The following is a 14,875-nucleotide window of genomic DNA, read 5'->3' on the forward strand; positions in this document are numbered from 1 at the left end:
TTTTTGGCTCCTTTCCTGATCAAGCCAAATTGGGCTCTGAAGGGGTCAAACAGTGAGGAGCTCTGAGTAATTATTGCATAAGGTCTTTGTCTTCCTGCTTCCTAGGTCGGAACAATCGCTGAAAACACAACTATGGGCTGGAGAGGCAAGATTTGTGTTTCTGGATGAATTCCCACAGAAAAGACAAAGACACGCAACAATCAGTTTGTCAATACTGACATGATGTAAGACGTCCGGTGTGTGCCTGAATCACAGAAGGGCCAAAGTTCTGCTTCTACTTTAAGGCACGCAAGCTATATTGACAGCTTCACAAAGGCCTGGCATTGTTCTTGTGAATGACAATTTGTCCAGATAGAGAAACAGAAATCCTCTCAGAAGTAAAGATAGAACTTATTACATATTTTTCAAAGTGATGTCAAGGATTTTCTTCTCTCTTGCCTCTTACAGCTTCTGTAGTCTCGAGCCCCTCAAAAAAGAAAAAAAAAAGATTAAGGTTCCTCCCCAGTGAGCTGTGAATAGCTTCCTCTGAACCAAAGTGTTCTGTAAAGTGTCCTTGTCCACTTTTGGCTTCTTTGGGAGAAATAAGACAGTTCTGACCTAATGACCTTCATGTCAGTCAGATAAAACACTGTACACCAAACCCTCTTATGTTAAAGTCCAAACATAAGTAGTCTCTGAAGCTAACATGGGAAACTGAATGTTTGTTTACAGTGAGATTTGAGCTGCGCTGGGGGGTCGGTCCCAGTCCAAGCAGCTCAGTGTGCAGGGATTTGACCAGAGCATAAACAAACTATCTCTGGATTATTGGACAATTGTCCTGAGACATACCGAGGTCCCACAGGACAGAGAGACATATTGGAGACACATTGGAGTGAGGGTCAGCTCGCAGCGTGATGCAGCAGAGAAGATTTTTTCTCAGTAGCAACACAGCAGGTGTTTTATGTGCCCGTTTCCAGCTCAAAGAAGCCCATCATTTTCCTGGAACGTCCTGAAACCTTAGGATTTCAGAAAAAACCACAACGAGAACAGCAACCACCGAAAGGGCCTTCCTCACACTGTTGTCTAAACTTTCACTGCAAGCTGCTGGACTGATGATTTAAATGATTATTAGTGGAAAAGCCTCCGTTTGGTCACTTGAAAGTCAGTTGCTTTTTTCTAAAGCTCCACGGTTATCAGCAGAGAAAAGCAGCACAGCAGACTACAAACTGAGTCTCAAAATGGCCAGACTTGATGAATGTTAGTGTTTTCCTGACTGTGTGGAAATCTGAATGTTTCGTGTCATAATTTGTTATGATTACAAGCAGTAATTTGCAACATAGTAAGCCAGTATTTTCAAATTTAAAAAAGGTTTGAGCTGGCACATTATGATTGGCCAGAACCAGCCAAGAAGGACTTCTTGCTGGTGAGCCTGAGGACATAAACCGTGAGATTTTCTGTGGACATTCGTCTGTTGCTTCACACAAAAATCGAATGCACCTCCTTCCAAATCCTGCTGCCAGATCTGAAAACATGAGGTAAACTGCAAAGCATTTAAAGACAAGTAAAAGCCAGGAGATTCTTTTATTGAGACAGCTTGTAGCACAGGGACACTGGCAGGTGCATCCTGACGTTGGGAAAACTTCACCAACTCCGACCTCAAAATCCAAGATGGCTGCTCTGAGCATCGACAGCCATGAAAGCTTTAGAATATCCACTTTCTTAGCACTAAAATCAAACCGTGCAAACCGTACTGTCCAACTGTCATCTGTAAGCAAGTTGCTGCAGTGCTTGTAAAATACCATCAGCTGGCGTTGCTAACTCTGGTTAGCCCTAACCCTCAAGGCATCCACCTTGGTCATAAAATGATGGTTACATACCGTAACCCCAGATTCTGTGAGTATTGGCGTGTGATCAGCTCTGACTTCCAACTTCCGGTGTAAATGAAATGCAGCACAAAAGGGGCACCAACCAATCAGGTGAGAGCCACAAACTATTCAGTATGCTTATTGGCTGCAGGTGTGGAGGCTGCAGGCTTCTTCCGCACTCAGACAGGTGGTGCTCTGCGTGCTCTCTCAGAGTGGTTTTGTTAGGTCAAACCAGCAGGTTTTAACATCAGTTATGTTCAATTATTTTAATTTTTAATATTCATCTGTATTGTTTGGGTCATGTAGGTGTTGTCCATTGTCCTTATGATATAGTGGCTCTGCTGTAACTTTTATTGTGGGCAGAAAAGCTGGGAAGAGATGGCTGACTGTCAGCTGGTGTGGAGGTTTTTACTTTACTAATTTAGCATGGCTGATGGTCAGTGTTACTGTGCAGAAAATGTATGATTGTTTGCAAGCAGAGCACTGACTGCCATTTCTTTTGGTATTGTATATATATATTAATGTAATATTGGGTCTTAATTGGTTATTTTTGGGGGGCCTCTTCACCGCAGGCACTGTGTTACAAACTGATCCTAAAACTGTGAAGATGGGTGGCAGGGTGTTCAAACTACCAGAGGCACTGATTATGTGGGGTTTAATGTCTCTTGGATAAGCATTTCTTGTTTTTCTTTATCCCAACTCTGCTGCCATTTTGACACAACGTTCCTGTGTGCATCCCGACTGAGGTTTGTGTGTGTGACTGATGCTCCACAGTAACAATTATGATAAATGAGATAATGTCCAAGTTTTACCCAACTGTTGATGCAGGCTTCAGTCTTGTGTTAACACGTTTAACTGAATCAGGAGAACACAGACTGTGATGCCTCGTAATGTTTGCAGTTTAAAAGTCGATGCGTAGCGGCTGTCAAAATAAAATAAAACACACAGAACAATAAGCACTAGCAACAGTTTGTCAGGGAGGCTGGAAGGCTGTGGGATGTCAGAAGGGTTTGTTCTGCAGCAGACTCTGTGTATAAATTCGCCTTGGAAACCTGAATCAAGAGGAAGCCGGTCGGCCCGAGACGCCGGTTCCTCCCACTTTACCTCCACCACGTTTTCCTGACTCCCCACCTGAAGGAAACCAAAGGCTCTGACTCAGCTGGAACAAAGAGATGCGAGACCTGAGTACGTGTGTGTTGGTGTTGTCAGAGTCCTTGTTCACAATGCCAGCCCAAACCCTTTATTTGGTATATCCACAGATTTTAAAACATCTGGGAAAAATGAAGAGACAACAGGATTCATCAGGATCTGTTGCTGAGTATAAACTACTACAACATATGTGTCCGCTTTCCCAGATTTCCCATCATTCTCAGGGTTGAATCGGATCTAACCAGAAGTGATGAGGCGTCTATTTAAACATAATGCATTTTGGTAAAAAATACATTTTGGATTCAGGCAAAGAAAACCATTCCTATTGCACTCAGCTACGTGCCAGTTGTGAAATGCATCAGAATTCTGTGATTGGTTGACTTTATGAGCAGCTCCTAAAAGGTGTGCAAGTGTGTGTTTAAAACTCTAAAACCTTCTGGTAAACTGTCATCACCTCTGACCTACACAACCCTGAGAATTTATTTTCATCCTGTAAATCAGTGCACATTTAGTTTCCAGCCCCAAAACGTCTCAGAAACTCCTCTAAATTGTTTGGCAGTTTTGCGTTTGTTTAACCTTGTTGATTTGAGCGTGGAGGCAGCGTAGCAGAGCTCTCCGGTTGCCTGTTCAGCCTGGTGAATTTGGCTGCACCTAAAGTCTTGTGAGTTTGTGCTTTGATTGCCTCCGAAGGTCATGCACAAATCAAGCTGTGTCAAAAGCACCAGTACCTGGGTGAGCAGATGTAAGGTAGGAGACGATGATTCTTTCTTTCTGTGCCAGTTTTGGCCTGTTTGTGCCTATCTGTCTGTCCGTCCAATTCAAATAGAGGATGTGCGTCACAGTCCAAAACAAAAACATCGAGCACAATACAAAGGTGGAGTTAGAGCTTTGAAATGTGTTTTCCATGCATCAGGGAAGCAGACCAGACTCTCATAGAAAAGCTCTTTAATCGCTGGCTAACATCTAACATTTGATTTTTTTCTTTTCCTTTGCTCAGGTCGGTACCGCACTCTGATCCATCTGAGGGGTCGGATACCAGCTAGTTTGAAACATAAAAACCTTCAGAATCAGAATTCCTTTATTTTTTATTATTTATTTATTTATTTTTTATTTCAACTGATTATAAAAGAACAACATATGAAACTGTCTCTCCTGACCCCCAAATTAAAGATTAATGTGAAAATGTATTGTGAAATGTTGTTACAGAATCAGTATTTAAAAGAGGCTTGTGGTCCTTCAAACAGGGAGAAAAAATAGTTTTAAAAAAGTTTTAGATACTTCAGGTAAATATATTGATAACATCTCAGAGGTTCATATTTGCACTTTTTACTTGGCTACATTAATTTGACAGCATTTTGCAGATTTTTATACATAAATCATACGAATGGTTATAACATGTTTGGTTATAAATTTAACTGCTGGAGTAGTACTGTGTACTGCTGGAAATAGTTGATCAATAAGTTAGCCGACTATTTTGAAAATTGTTTTAATTTTTCATGTTAAAACATTTCATGGTTCCGGCTTCTCCAGTGTAAGGATTTGATTGGGACCACATTTCTACTTACGTTTTTCTCTATTTTACAAACCAGTCTTTACCAAGACTTTAACTTACTAACAGAGTATTTACTCAAATACAATTTATGGTGTATGTACATTATTTACGGTAATATACTGTATCTTCACATTTTGGAGGAAAATACTCTGTGCTTCCACATTATCTGACAGTTGGTCCTAGTTTTTAGAGACATAAAATCTCCAGTGTCTTCATTTCAGAAATCAGGAGAAATAATCTTGTTTTAATATTACAGAATAGTAATATTTATGTTAATGTTACATTCATTTAACACTGTGTTAGGTAGCACTTTAGACAGCTTTTTAGGATATTAAATTAAAATTCTTTTTAAATTAAGAGAATACATAAAAGGAGAAGCATCACAACGCTTGTCCTTCATCAAAATTTTATTGTGTGTGGGTTTTCCACAATTCATAGAAATAACCTCCAGATACCAATAAACAGAAGTCAAACCTCCCAGCAGCTTGCATACCTGCCAAATAACTTGCTGAGGTTTTCAAACATAATTTTTTTTAACTGTTTATTTTTCTACAAACCTGTAACTTGTCATGGTAAATCACTGATGACAACTTTATTATTTTCCCTATCATGACATCATCTCCATCTTTCATCTTTTTCAAAACTCAGAACAAGTTGAACTGCAATAAATCACACCTGAGGCCGATGAGGGAGGGTAAGATCAGTATGCTTTAATAATGAGATATCAGTGCAGAAACACAAACTTATCGGGTTAAATTCCCCAGTAATAACAATGATAACAATATATGATAATAATAAGATCAATATGAATAGAATTTTTAGCATGTTAAAAAAATGCTAAATCAGCTAATATAACTGTACTGTATGACACTGACAAAAAACAGAATACAAGTAGCTGAACATGGATCCCATAAGGAAAAACAAAAACCCAGTAGTTAGATGAGACGCGAGACAAAACGCTGATGGTGCCTTCAAAGAGCAAGTGCAATGAATGAGCAGATTAACTCCTGAAACATTTTGTCACCATCTGAGGGAAACCCTTCAAGCAGCACAGTGTGTTGAGTGCTACGACTGGCGAATTAAACTCTTTAAACTACTGAAGCCCCGCCCATTTTGAGTGAGCATCTGTGCTACTAGCGTGCGTTTCTCAATGGATTCTCTCTAAATACATTTGCCTGTTCTTTGAGTCTTCTTTCTTTAGTTTATCTTTCTTAAGATTAAAGAAAACCAAATAATTTTAGCAAAGATAAAACAATGTTAGGATACAAAAACACACTTGAGAAGACTCGCAAAGGTGTTGTTCTTGAACGCCAACAAAGCAGCACTTTTATCAACATTTTTATAACATTTTTGAGCTATTCTAAATTATCTGTGCAACGCTAGTGGAACAAAAGCCGTCTTAAAACAGGGGCGGGACTTCCCCTCTGCAGGGATTTTTATTTTTAAATCGACTTCCACCCAGCCAACTCTTTCCACATACATTAACACAATTTAGTTCAAATCTCAGTCTTCCATTTGCATGTTTCAGGACACTTAATGTTGTCTTAAAACCTCTTTGGTCTTTTAAGGTCTGTTCCATATTATATATAAGCTCTATATCACACTGCAACTCTGCAGTGGCAATAATTCCAATGGTTTAAAAACAATCTCTCAACATGCTTTAAGGTGCTTTTCTGGAAATCTAATTTAACCTGCTTTTACAATCAGCATACATTTTAAAGTCTTTAAATACTATACATAATTATTAATACAAAATTTTTGTTTTGTTTTTGTTGTTTGTTTACATTGAAACAGAACTTCTAATTTGAGCGATGGTTAAAAAGCTGTCTGATCTGAACTAACTGCTGACGTATCGGGAGAGAAAACAAATTTGGCTCACAATACATTTTTCTCCTCCTTTAGAGTTATTTATTCATCTAGAATGTTTTAAGTGATTTAGTGTCTCCCTTGAATATGATCGAATTAGATGGCCCAGGTAAAAATCTGTACTTTTGATTTTGGGGTGAACTGCATCATGAGGCTGAGCTGTAGGCTGAGGCTGCGTGATGCATCCTCCTCATCTCAGGATGAAGTTCGTTTCTGGTGCTGCTACTGCTGTCAAGTGGCTTGTTAGCAGTAAAAATGTGTTTTTGAAAATGCTTTAGTCACCAGATTTGCTTCTGCAGACGGCTTCAGGAGTCATTTCAGGTGCTTTCGCATGTGCACTCCCAAACAAATATTTTAGATACCATCATACATAAACTGTGATTTGGTTCTGATCTTTCTGAGCATCTGATTTACGTTGCCTGCTGTAATGCGCTCCTTTCATGTTAGCTTTTTGAGCCACGATTTGTCAAAACATCTTCACATGTGTGTTCATTTGCAAAAACAAAGGTGCTCACTGTGTTGGACATTCCTGTCCTCTCTGAGCCTCTCAGTCAAATCTTTTTCACCTTTATGTAAAAACCCTTCATCAACAACCAGACTGTCAGGTTGTTCGATGAACTGGCGAATCCGTTTCCTTAAAAACCTCACAGGAACAGTTCACCCAAAGTCTGAAGCGCCAGAAATGTTTTGTGGACTAAGAAGCTTGACCCGACTTTCCATCCGCACAGGGCTGAGGAGGTAAAAGCTGAATTTTAATTATTGGGTGAACTGCTCCTTTAAACAGATTGTGACTCGTCATCAACAGGGCAGCTGTTGTATATTCCCTGTCCAGGCTGCGGTTCTATCAGCATCTAAATGAATGTATCAGAGGAGGCTATGAAGGACCTGTTAACTACAAAACATGAGGGTTTGTTATGGAAATCATCCTAGCTGTGACATCTTATTCCCAAAATTCAGTGTTTTCCAACTATTACAAAAGCATGTCAGCTTCTATTGGCCAGACTGGCTGGTAATCATGACGGTAGGTTGGTGGATCCAAAAAATCCAAATCAGTTGCAGTTGTCAACCTGCAAATTGGAATGAGAGCTGCAAGCCACACGGATGAGCATCGGATTTCTAAACGTTTAACTTTAAGACATAATGTCATGTTAGGATTTTACACAATAACCCTCAGAGTCAAAGGAAATCATCTTACAGACTGCAGGAAACAAACTGTGCACTTGAAGGGCAAACTCAGTACTTGTCAAGACAACCATAAAGTCACAATAAGGCACATTATATGGATTACAATGAACTTTGTTTAAAAAAGAAAATGTCAGCACAACATAAAGCTGAGAACATTAAAATATAGTGTTAATGGATCCATGAGATGTGATAAAAGTTCTACAACATACATGGTCAATGAAGCACCACTGCTTTTCATATAAGCAACTGGAAAACTGTGATTAATTATGTGGCAACTTCACCTTCTTAACAATATTCAAAATGCTACATATCTGAAAAGTGAAACTTAGAAAACTGATATTTATCTTTAATCCAAACTCTTTTTCCTGTTACCTTTTTTTTTGTTTTGTTTTTATCTTCTTAAAGCAGGAACAAAAGCAGAAGCCCAGCCAACAGATTCAACAGATACTGTAGGGATAAGATACTAAACATATTTAAGGGTAAAACAAACAAATAAACAAACAAAATGCCACAATGCAGAAACAGCACGAGAGGAGACAGCACTGCAGGGGATCTGATCCATATGCATCTACAGCGGTAGATAAGGACAAAGTACCAAGACGCAAAAACACTAAAAACACTATCTTCGACATTAGTTTTGTCTCATTAAATACGTAACGTATATGTGTACAAAGCTCTATAACTGATACTCAAAAGTGGTCACCACAAAAAAGACAAGTAGCTCAAAAAAAAAAAAAGTCAGATAAGGAAAATGAAGAAGACGGAGAAAAACGTGTTTTTATTAAATTCAATGATATTACTGACATTTGGGTGAAATAGCGCTGGTTGAAAAATAAGAATTCTGACTTTATTCTTATTAGTCAAGGTGTTCTGATATTGACAGCCACTCCGTCTTGTTAATTAGCAGAAAAAATTGGCCTTGTTTTAATCCTAAAGAATAACATACAACATACATACAGTGGCTGAGTGGTTATGTGGTTACTGCTGTCTCTTAAACTCTTGTTTGTGCAGTGGTGTGCAAACAGGGTGGGGGGGGAAGGGGGCCCACTTCCCTTCTGATCAGCCCCTGTGATTGGCTTATGTGTCCTTCACATCTCCTCTCCAGGTAACTTGAAGGAGGATGCCAGTGACTTTACAAGTTCTACTACAAATCTGTAAATTATAGTTAGGAGATGGAAAAGGAAATTCTACCTCTGGGCTTTAATATAACTCACTTGTTTAAATAACATTATGGCTTCAAGTTATGTGCAACTCTGAACACGGCCCCTTGGGATGACCGCTAGGCGCTAGCCGTCTGCTCGGCGCCACCTCAGCTCATTCGTGTCACTACACCTTAAAACCTTAACCAGCATAAAACAGGAGCATAAAACACTCAGCATCCTTTTAAAAATTATAACTAAAAATGAAATGCCCTTTTGTCAATGTCATTCCCGACCCTCAGATTTTCTTTGCACACCACTGTTTTTTCATTTTCCCTGCACTGCGTAATGTGTGTGTGTGTAAGGCTACGATACGTAATCACACGAACCCTTAAAGTGTGTGTGAGGCCGATCCTTCGTACAAGCGATCGGCTTGGTGAATATTGCGAGCTTTGTTGCTCGCGAAGCTTCAGCTCAATGAGATAATTGCACAATAAGACAAAACCCTGTATCCACGCGAGCTACTTGTCCAACGGAGAAAGACAGAAACACGTTTGAATAAATCAAAGACAGAGAAGAGAAGAAAAAAAACTTAACATTGTTCAACTTACAGTAGATTACATGTGTTGCAATATATATTTATTAGTGTGTCTGTGAGTTAGACACAAAAAAAAAATAAAAGAACCTGGTCGGTGGAGTAAGAACATAAAAAATAAATGAGAAGAGAAGAAACGAAGCGGTATTGATATGTTAAAGTGTCCCGTCGTTCAGGATTAAATAACGTGGGGAGATCTCATAAAAGCTAAAATGTCTCAGTTCAATAGCAGAACACGATAAGAACTAAAAGGACAATGAGACACATATATCATCAAAGCTGAACCCCAAACAGTTTTAATGCTGCTGTGAACCACCTGATGGATTGAGAAACAGACTCCTGAATGACCAAACCGCACTACTTTATTTACACGCAGCAGATGGCGTTGTTACAGTGACTCAGGTGGGATGGATTCAGGTTGATGCGGTTCGTATGGAGCAGAGTTGGGTCTGATTTTGATTCGGCGTGTTGAGTCTGATTCTCATCATATCCTGACTCATAGCCTTTGAGAACGAAGTGAAACCTAAATATGATGAAGGTGAAATGCCTTCATCTTCAGCAGACGAGCTAACGAGCCAAACCGGACGTCTTAAGCTAACGTTGGTGTTTAGAGGCCACATCTTCTCAGTCATCAAAAATGAGAAATGTGTGTTCTTACAGCTTACTGCAAGTGGTCTCAAAAAGGATAAGAGAAAAGGAAATACTGCTCTTGTAGGCCAAACTTTAATTTTTTTTCCAGATTTTTGTCTAATTTTTGCATGTTTCGTGTGAGCTAAGAGTTTCACTCCTTCTGGCCTCCATTCATTCTAGATTATAGTTTTAAAACGGCTACAGAAGCAGTCCATGACACCCAACTCTTGCTTGAGGCCTTGACCTGAACTGAAAAAGTGGGCTGGATCTCTAACTGCCGGTCAGATTCGTGAAGTGAAAGAACACGGTGTAGGGATTGATATCTTCTCCTCTGAGCTACATGAGGAAGCCGATAAAGGGAAGGCAGGGCTGGGAGCTGAGCTGCATAGAGTTCGCATCAGGGTGTAGGTTTGTGACGGAGACCAGGTTGTAGGTTTGGATCCCATATGCAGCCTGGCTGAGCGCAGGCGGTCAGGGTGTCTGGCTGCAGACGTTTGGGCCGAGCTTTCAGGCGGGTTGTGTGTTTGGATCCACTGTCACTAATTCGCCTTCTTACACCAAAGCCCCGTCGTGTGTTTCCGGACCCCAGAGCTGAGCTGAGACCAAACGCGATGACCAGCGATAAATCCCAGTGTCGAGACTTTTTGACGCAGGTCAGATTGAGTGTTGTGTACTCTGTTAGATAAATGTCCCGCGCTGACCTTTTTTCACCAAGTGACTCGTATTATCTTTCGTGTGTGTGTGTGGGTGGCTCGAATGCATGGCAGCTTTTGTACACTGGTGGTCAACCCGCATAGGATTTGAGTCGAGAGCTTGGGGAGAAAAAAGGGGGACTAAGTGGCTTGACCCTGATATGGTAGCTTGTTTAGATGGTCTAGGTACAGAGCTGTATGGAGAGTGCGGGGCTGAGCCAAATACGCTGAATGAGACAGGATGTGGTTATGAATACCATTCCCTATAGGTAGCTTAGCCTCAGGGCTCTCAGAAGGCCCAGCGGTATGAAGGTAAAGAGGATTAAGTCCCGGGCTGAGAGAGTCCGGGTCTATGGTGGGGTTTGGATCTGGGGCTCTAGGTGGCCTGGTCCAGGGCTCTCAGCAGGTCACAGCCCTGGAGGAGGTGCAGGTTACCCTGCAGCGGGACGTTGACCTCACAGTCGTAACGGGTCAACTCCGGCAGACAGGAGGACTCAAACGAAGGGCCCAGCAGACGACTGGCAATACCTGGAAAAGGGCAGAAACAGGAAGAAAATATGAAAAAATAAAATAGAACAGAAATGAGTGTGAATCAAGAAGAATGTTGAAGCTGAAATAAGTTGATTAGCACTGAAAACAACTTAAAATATCCTCTCACTGCACTCGCAAATTTGTTCTCATATCAATAAAATACAACTTGAACGCCTCAGTTACAGACTGTAACGACTTGATGACTGGAGCTAACCTCTCAGCCATCGAGGAGCTGCTGCCACTGCGGGCGGAGACGCCGAGGTTGGAGTCGGCGTGGATTGAAAACCATCGACTCCATAGCGACATTTGTATAACACTCAAGTCTCATGATGCGACACAAGACAGTTCGGCCTTAACTGTGCCATGTGTGAAGGAGCAGGTGGATTTTTAATTGCGCCTTTTAGTCTCAGTTCCTTCTGTCAGTTTCGTCCTGCATCTCTAAACTTCATTCTTTGAACAATTCTACACTGTGTTAGAGTCTGTACACTCAGCAGTGTCACCTTCAGGGTGACAAGCAGCAATGTGTAGTAGTGGTATTCCTAGATTCCTGCACTGCTGCAAACGCCCCTTCAGACCAACACGCTGCGGTAACAAAGCAGCAGAGTGTTAAAAATTAACAAAGCAGCACCTGGCCGCAGGACGTTAGCTGAGTTTCAAGGCAGTTTAACCATTAAAGTGAGCTCACCCTCAGTCTTTGAAGGCAGCATGCTATACTGTGAGTAGTTGCAGCTCTTTTGGGGGAAGGGTTTCTCATTTGCACCAGCTATCCCGCTTCCTGGATACTGAGACTTCCTGTGTTGCTGCAGAGAGCTGAGACGTGACGACATGCCGCCTGCCATCATCCTCCCTGTCCCCAACTCTGCGACGGAGAGATCACAGGTACAGTCGTTGGATGGAAGACATGATAATAATGTGAGAGATTTTTCACACCCACATGTGCTCTCGTACCCGTCAGCGATCCTGTGCTCAGGGAGCGGTCCATGGCGCCACAGCTGTCATCCCTCATCTTCTTCCAGATGATTTCTGACGGCTTATTTTCATCCTGAAACACAATCACCATTAGCCACCAAATGAGAGTTGATCCTCCAAACGATTCGAGGCACGCGGCTCACAGGTAAAGCCAAACCAAAAACAAAACCTTTGACTTCCTCAGGCTTAAATGAGTCTTGGTCTCTTTCTGTTTTCAGGAAATTTTATTCCCTTTACTGTGGTCAGTATGTAGTTTAAAACATCTATTATGATCCCCTTTAACACCTATTAAAAATGTAAAGATAATTCTAATCTCAAAGCTGTCACTGTTGGACAGTTTCAGAGGATAACCTGCCCTGTTCTCATGCTGTCCTGACTCTCAGGGATGAGGAGAAACTCACCACAGCCATCTGGGTGAAGGAGCGCTTGATGCTGTTGGTCATGGCCACTCTGGCTGGACTCATGTCTCTGTAGGCCTGTACAAAGTTGTCAATAGACCTGCACACACACACACACACACACACACACACACACACACACATGCTACAAGTTAGCTCCTCTTCTCTAGAATGTGTTGTCATTCTCTTCCATTCACGTATTCATCTCTGCACATATAAATATCTCTCTCTCGTGCGTCGTTGTTGTTGTCTTTACGAGTGTGAGGACGTCACCTCTGTTTCTGCATGAGATGTGACACGTTCTGCTGGCAGGACAGCCGCTCGTCCCCTGACAAAGTGTCCATCAGGAAGGCCTTGGAGGCTCGAGGCTGCTGTTGGTACGTTAACAGAGGGTCCGGTGGCCACTGCAGATTCTGCCTGCCGCCCATGGAGGACAGGGGGGTGCTGGCTGGAGCCTGGCATGGTGGATTCTGCACGTGACCCATCATGCAGGATCCTGCTCGGGGGTCCATGGGCCTCTGACTGGAGCCTCTCTTCTCCCTCGCGGCCCAGGACGCGGCCGACTGGTGCTGGTAGTGGCCTGGGGGCTGAGGAGGCGGCGACAGGGGCTGGAAGAGGCTGGCGATGTTACTGAAGCTCTGGTGTTTTTGGTTGATGCTGCTGTTGCTCCCCATGGATCCTGCTGGACCCCCCTCCAGGGGCTCAGAGTCTGGGATGATGGGATTCAGCTGAAAGTCCTCGCCATCCATTGGGATGTAAGGAGCCAAAGTCTCCAGATCGAAGTCGCTCAAGTCCCTCTGGGAAAGTGAAAGATGAGAAAATGAAAAATGAAAACACATTAAAAATATTGTTTAAGAAATCATGTTTGGGCAAAAAGTAACAGAGAGGCGGTAAAAGTTGGGTCTCTGAAAAGCAGACTGATGTGATTGCTGTGGCAGGACAATACAAACTGCCCATGTTAAAATGAGCTTTTGCCCAAAAGGAAGCCAGGAAGTTTTCAGATTCAGCAAACAAGATCACATTTTGAGGAAAATTGTAACTGAACGTGTGTGTGTTTGTAGGTTGAGGAGGACACACACCTCAGTGTTTGCAGGACTGTCGCTTTCCTCTGTGTCCAGAGCAAACAGCTTCTCCGTCAGCTCCACCCTCAGCTCGTTCTCCACAGAGCTGTAGTAATCACCTGGGCTGCTGGGCTGCAGGGGGGAGGAGGGGGGAGGACAGAGGAAAGGGAGGAAATGAGCATAATGGATGGCGGTGAGAGAGATAAAGGCAGAGGATCGGGGAAAAGGGAAAGAGAAAGAGTGTTAAAAAGAAAAAGAAAAAGAAACGGCGAGCGTGTGATGAGCTCTGACAAAGGCACCATTCACCAAGAGGCTGCTCCTTCCAAACATCCACCCCCGTTATTCTCACACACGCTGCCCACAGCGAGCGACCTTTAAGCCCCCCAGGCCTCACTGAACACAGACAGAACAAACCACAAAACAAACGCAACCAGCCACTCGCTCGCTGACTAATTGCTCCTTTCAGCCTCCGTGTCCCTCGTCCTCACCGTGGAGCAGCTGCTGAGGCTCGGAGTGGCGCTGCCCGTCGGCGGGTTCTGCTGGGCGGTGAACGGAGCCGCCATGTTAGCCATGTCCCTCGGGACCGGACCCGGGGTTTGGCCTGATGCTGCAGGGGCAGGCTTGTGGCTCTCGCCGCTCCAGGAAGGAGGTCCTGGAGGGGCCAGACCCGGGGCAGAAACCTGGCTGTATCCTGCTGGCTGCTGGGGCTCCTCGAACTGAGGACGACCTGCATGAAAGGCAGTGAAAAAGACACGGGATGAGGATCATACAGCCAGGAGGAAATGGTTTAAAACAATTAAAACTGTTCAAATCAAGTCTCTGAACGAAACGACCACAGCTAGTGCAGCCAGGAGGTGATGGAGGTCAGCACAGACCGAAGTCGAGGGTGATGATCGTGTCTCCTGGTGTTGGAGCCAGCTGGGCGAGGTCCTCCGGCTCCTCTTTGAGCTTGGTGAACAGGACGTCTCCCGGCTCTCCGGTCACACCTGCACCTCCAGCAGTGAAGAAGCTGCTCATGTGGCGCGGCTTGAACAAGGCCTCCGTCTGCTCCAAGGAGAAAATTGTCGACTTCTCCTCGATTTCGCTGCCGGGTCAGAGAGGAGAGCGGAGTGAGGTGGCGCAGAAAACACTGACAACGGAATATTTAACGCTTCATGTTAGACTTCTGGATCAACAGGTTTAACTAAGGTACAAATCTGAACCCGCTGACACTTTGCAACCAGATCCCACCTGATTCTGCCATGCGTTCACCCACAGTTCCCCC

The 14,875-nt window shown here is 43.1% G+C and overlaps 1 protein-coding gene across 3 annotated transcripts in view; it reads right to left on the minus strand.

Moving 5' to 3' along the window:
* Positions 1-5,230: 5,230 nt before the first annotated feature.
* The window catches only part of epas1b (endothelial PAS domain protein 1b), a 41,542-nt gene continuing 31,897 nt past the window's right edge, over positions 5,231-14,875 (minus strand). For all 3 annotated transcript variants that reach the window (XM_046402982.1, XM_046402983.1, XM_046402981.1), the window contains exons 9-16: positions 14,487-14,695; positions 14,100-14,338; positions 13,630-13,743; positions 12,824-13,347; positions 12,554-12,650; positions 12,132-12,225; positions 11,869-12,042; positions 5,231-11,180 (exon numbers count right to left, since the gene is read on the minus strand). In XM_046402982.1, the coding sequence (XP_046258938.1) occupies positions 11,029-11,180; positions 11,869-12,042; positions 12,132-12,225; positions 12,554-12,650; positions 12,824-13,347; positions 13,630-13,743; positions 14,100-14,338; positions 14,487-14,695 (1,603 nt within the window). In that variant the 3' untranslated portion in view covers positions 5,231-11,028. The remainder of the gene's footprint in view (positions 11,181-11,868; positions 12,043-12,131; positions 12,226-12,553; positions 12,651-12,823; positions 13,348-13,629; positions 13,744-14,099; positions 14,339-14,486; positions 14,696-14,875) is intronic.

The sequence above is a fragment of the Scatophagus argus genome, chromosome 10, assembly GCF_020382885.2.
Source record: "Scatophagus argus isolate fScaArg1 chromosome 10, fScaArg1.pri, whole genome shotgun sequence".
Lineage (NCBI taxonomy): Eukaryota > Metazoa > Chordata > Actinopteri > Scatophagidae > Scatophagus > Scatophagus argus.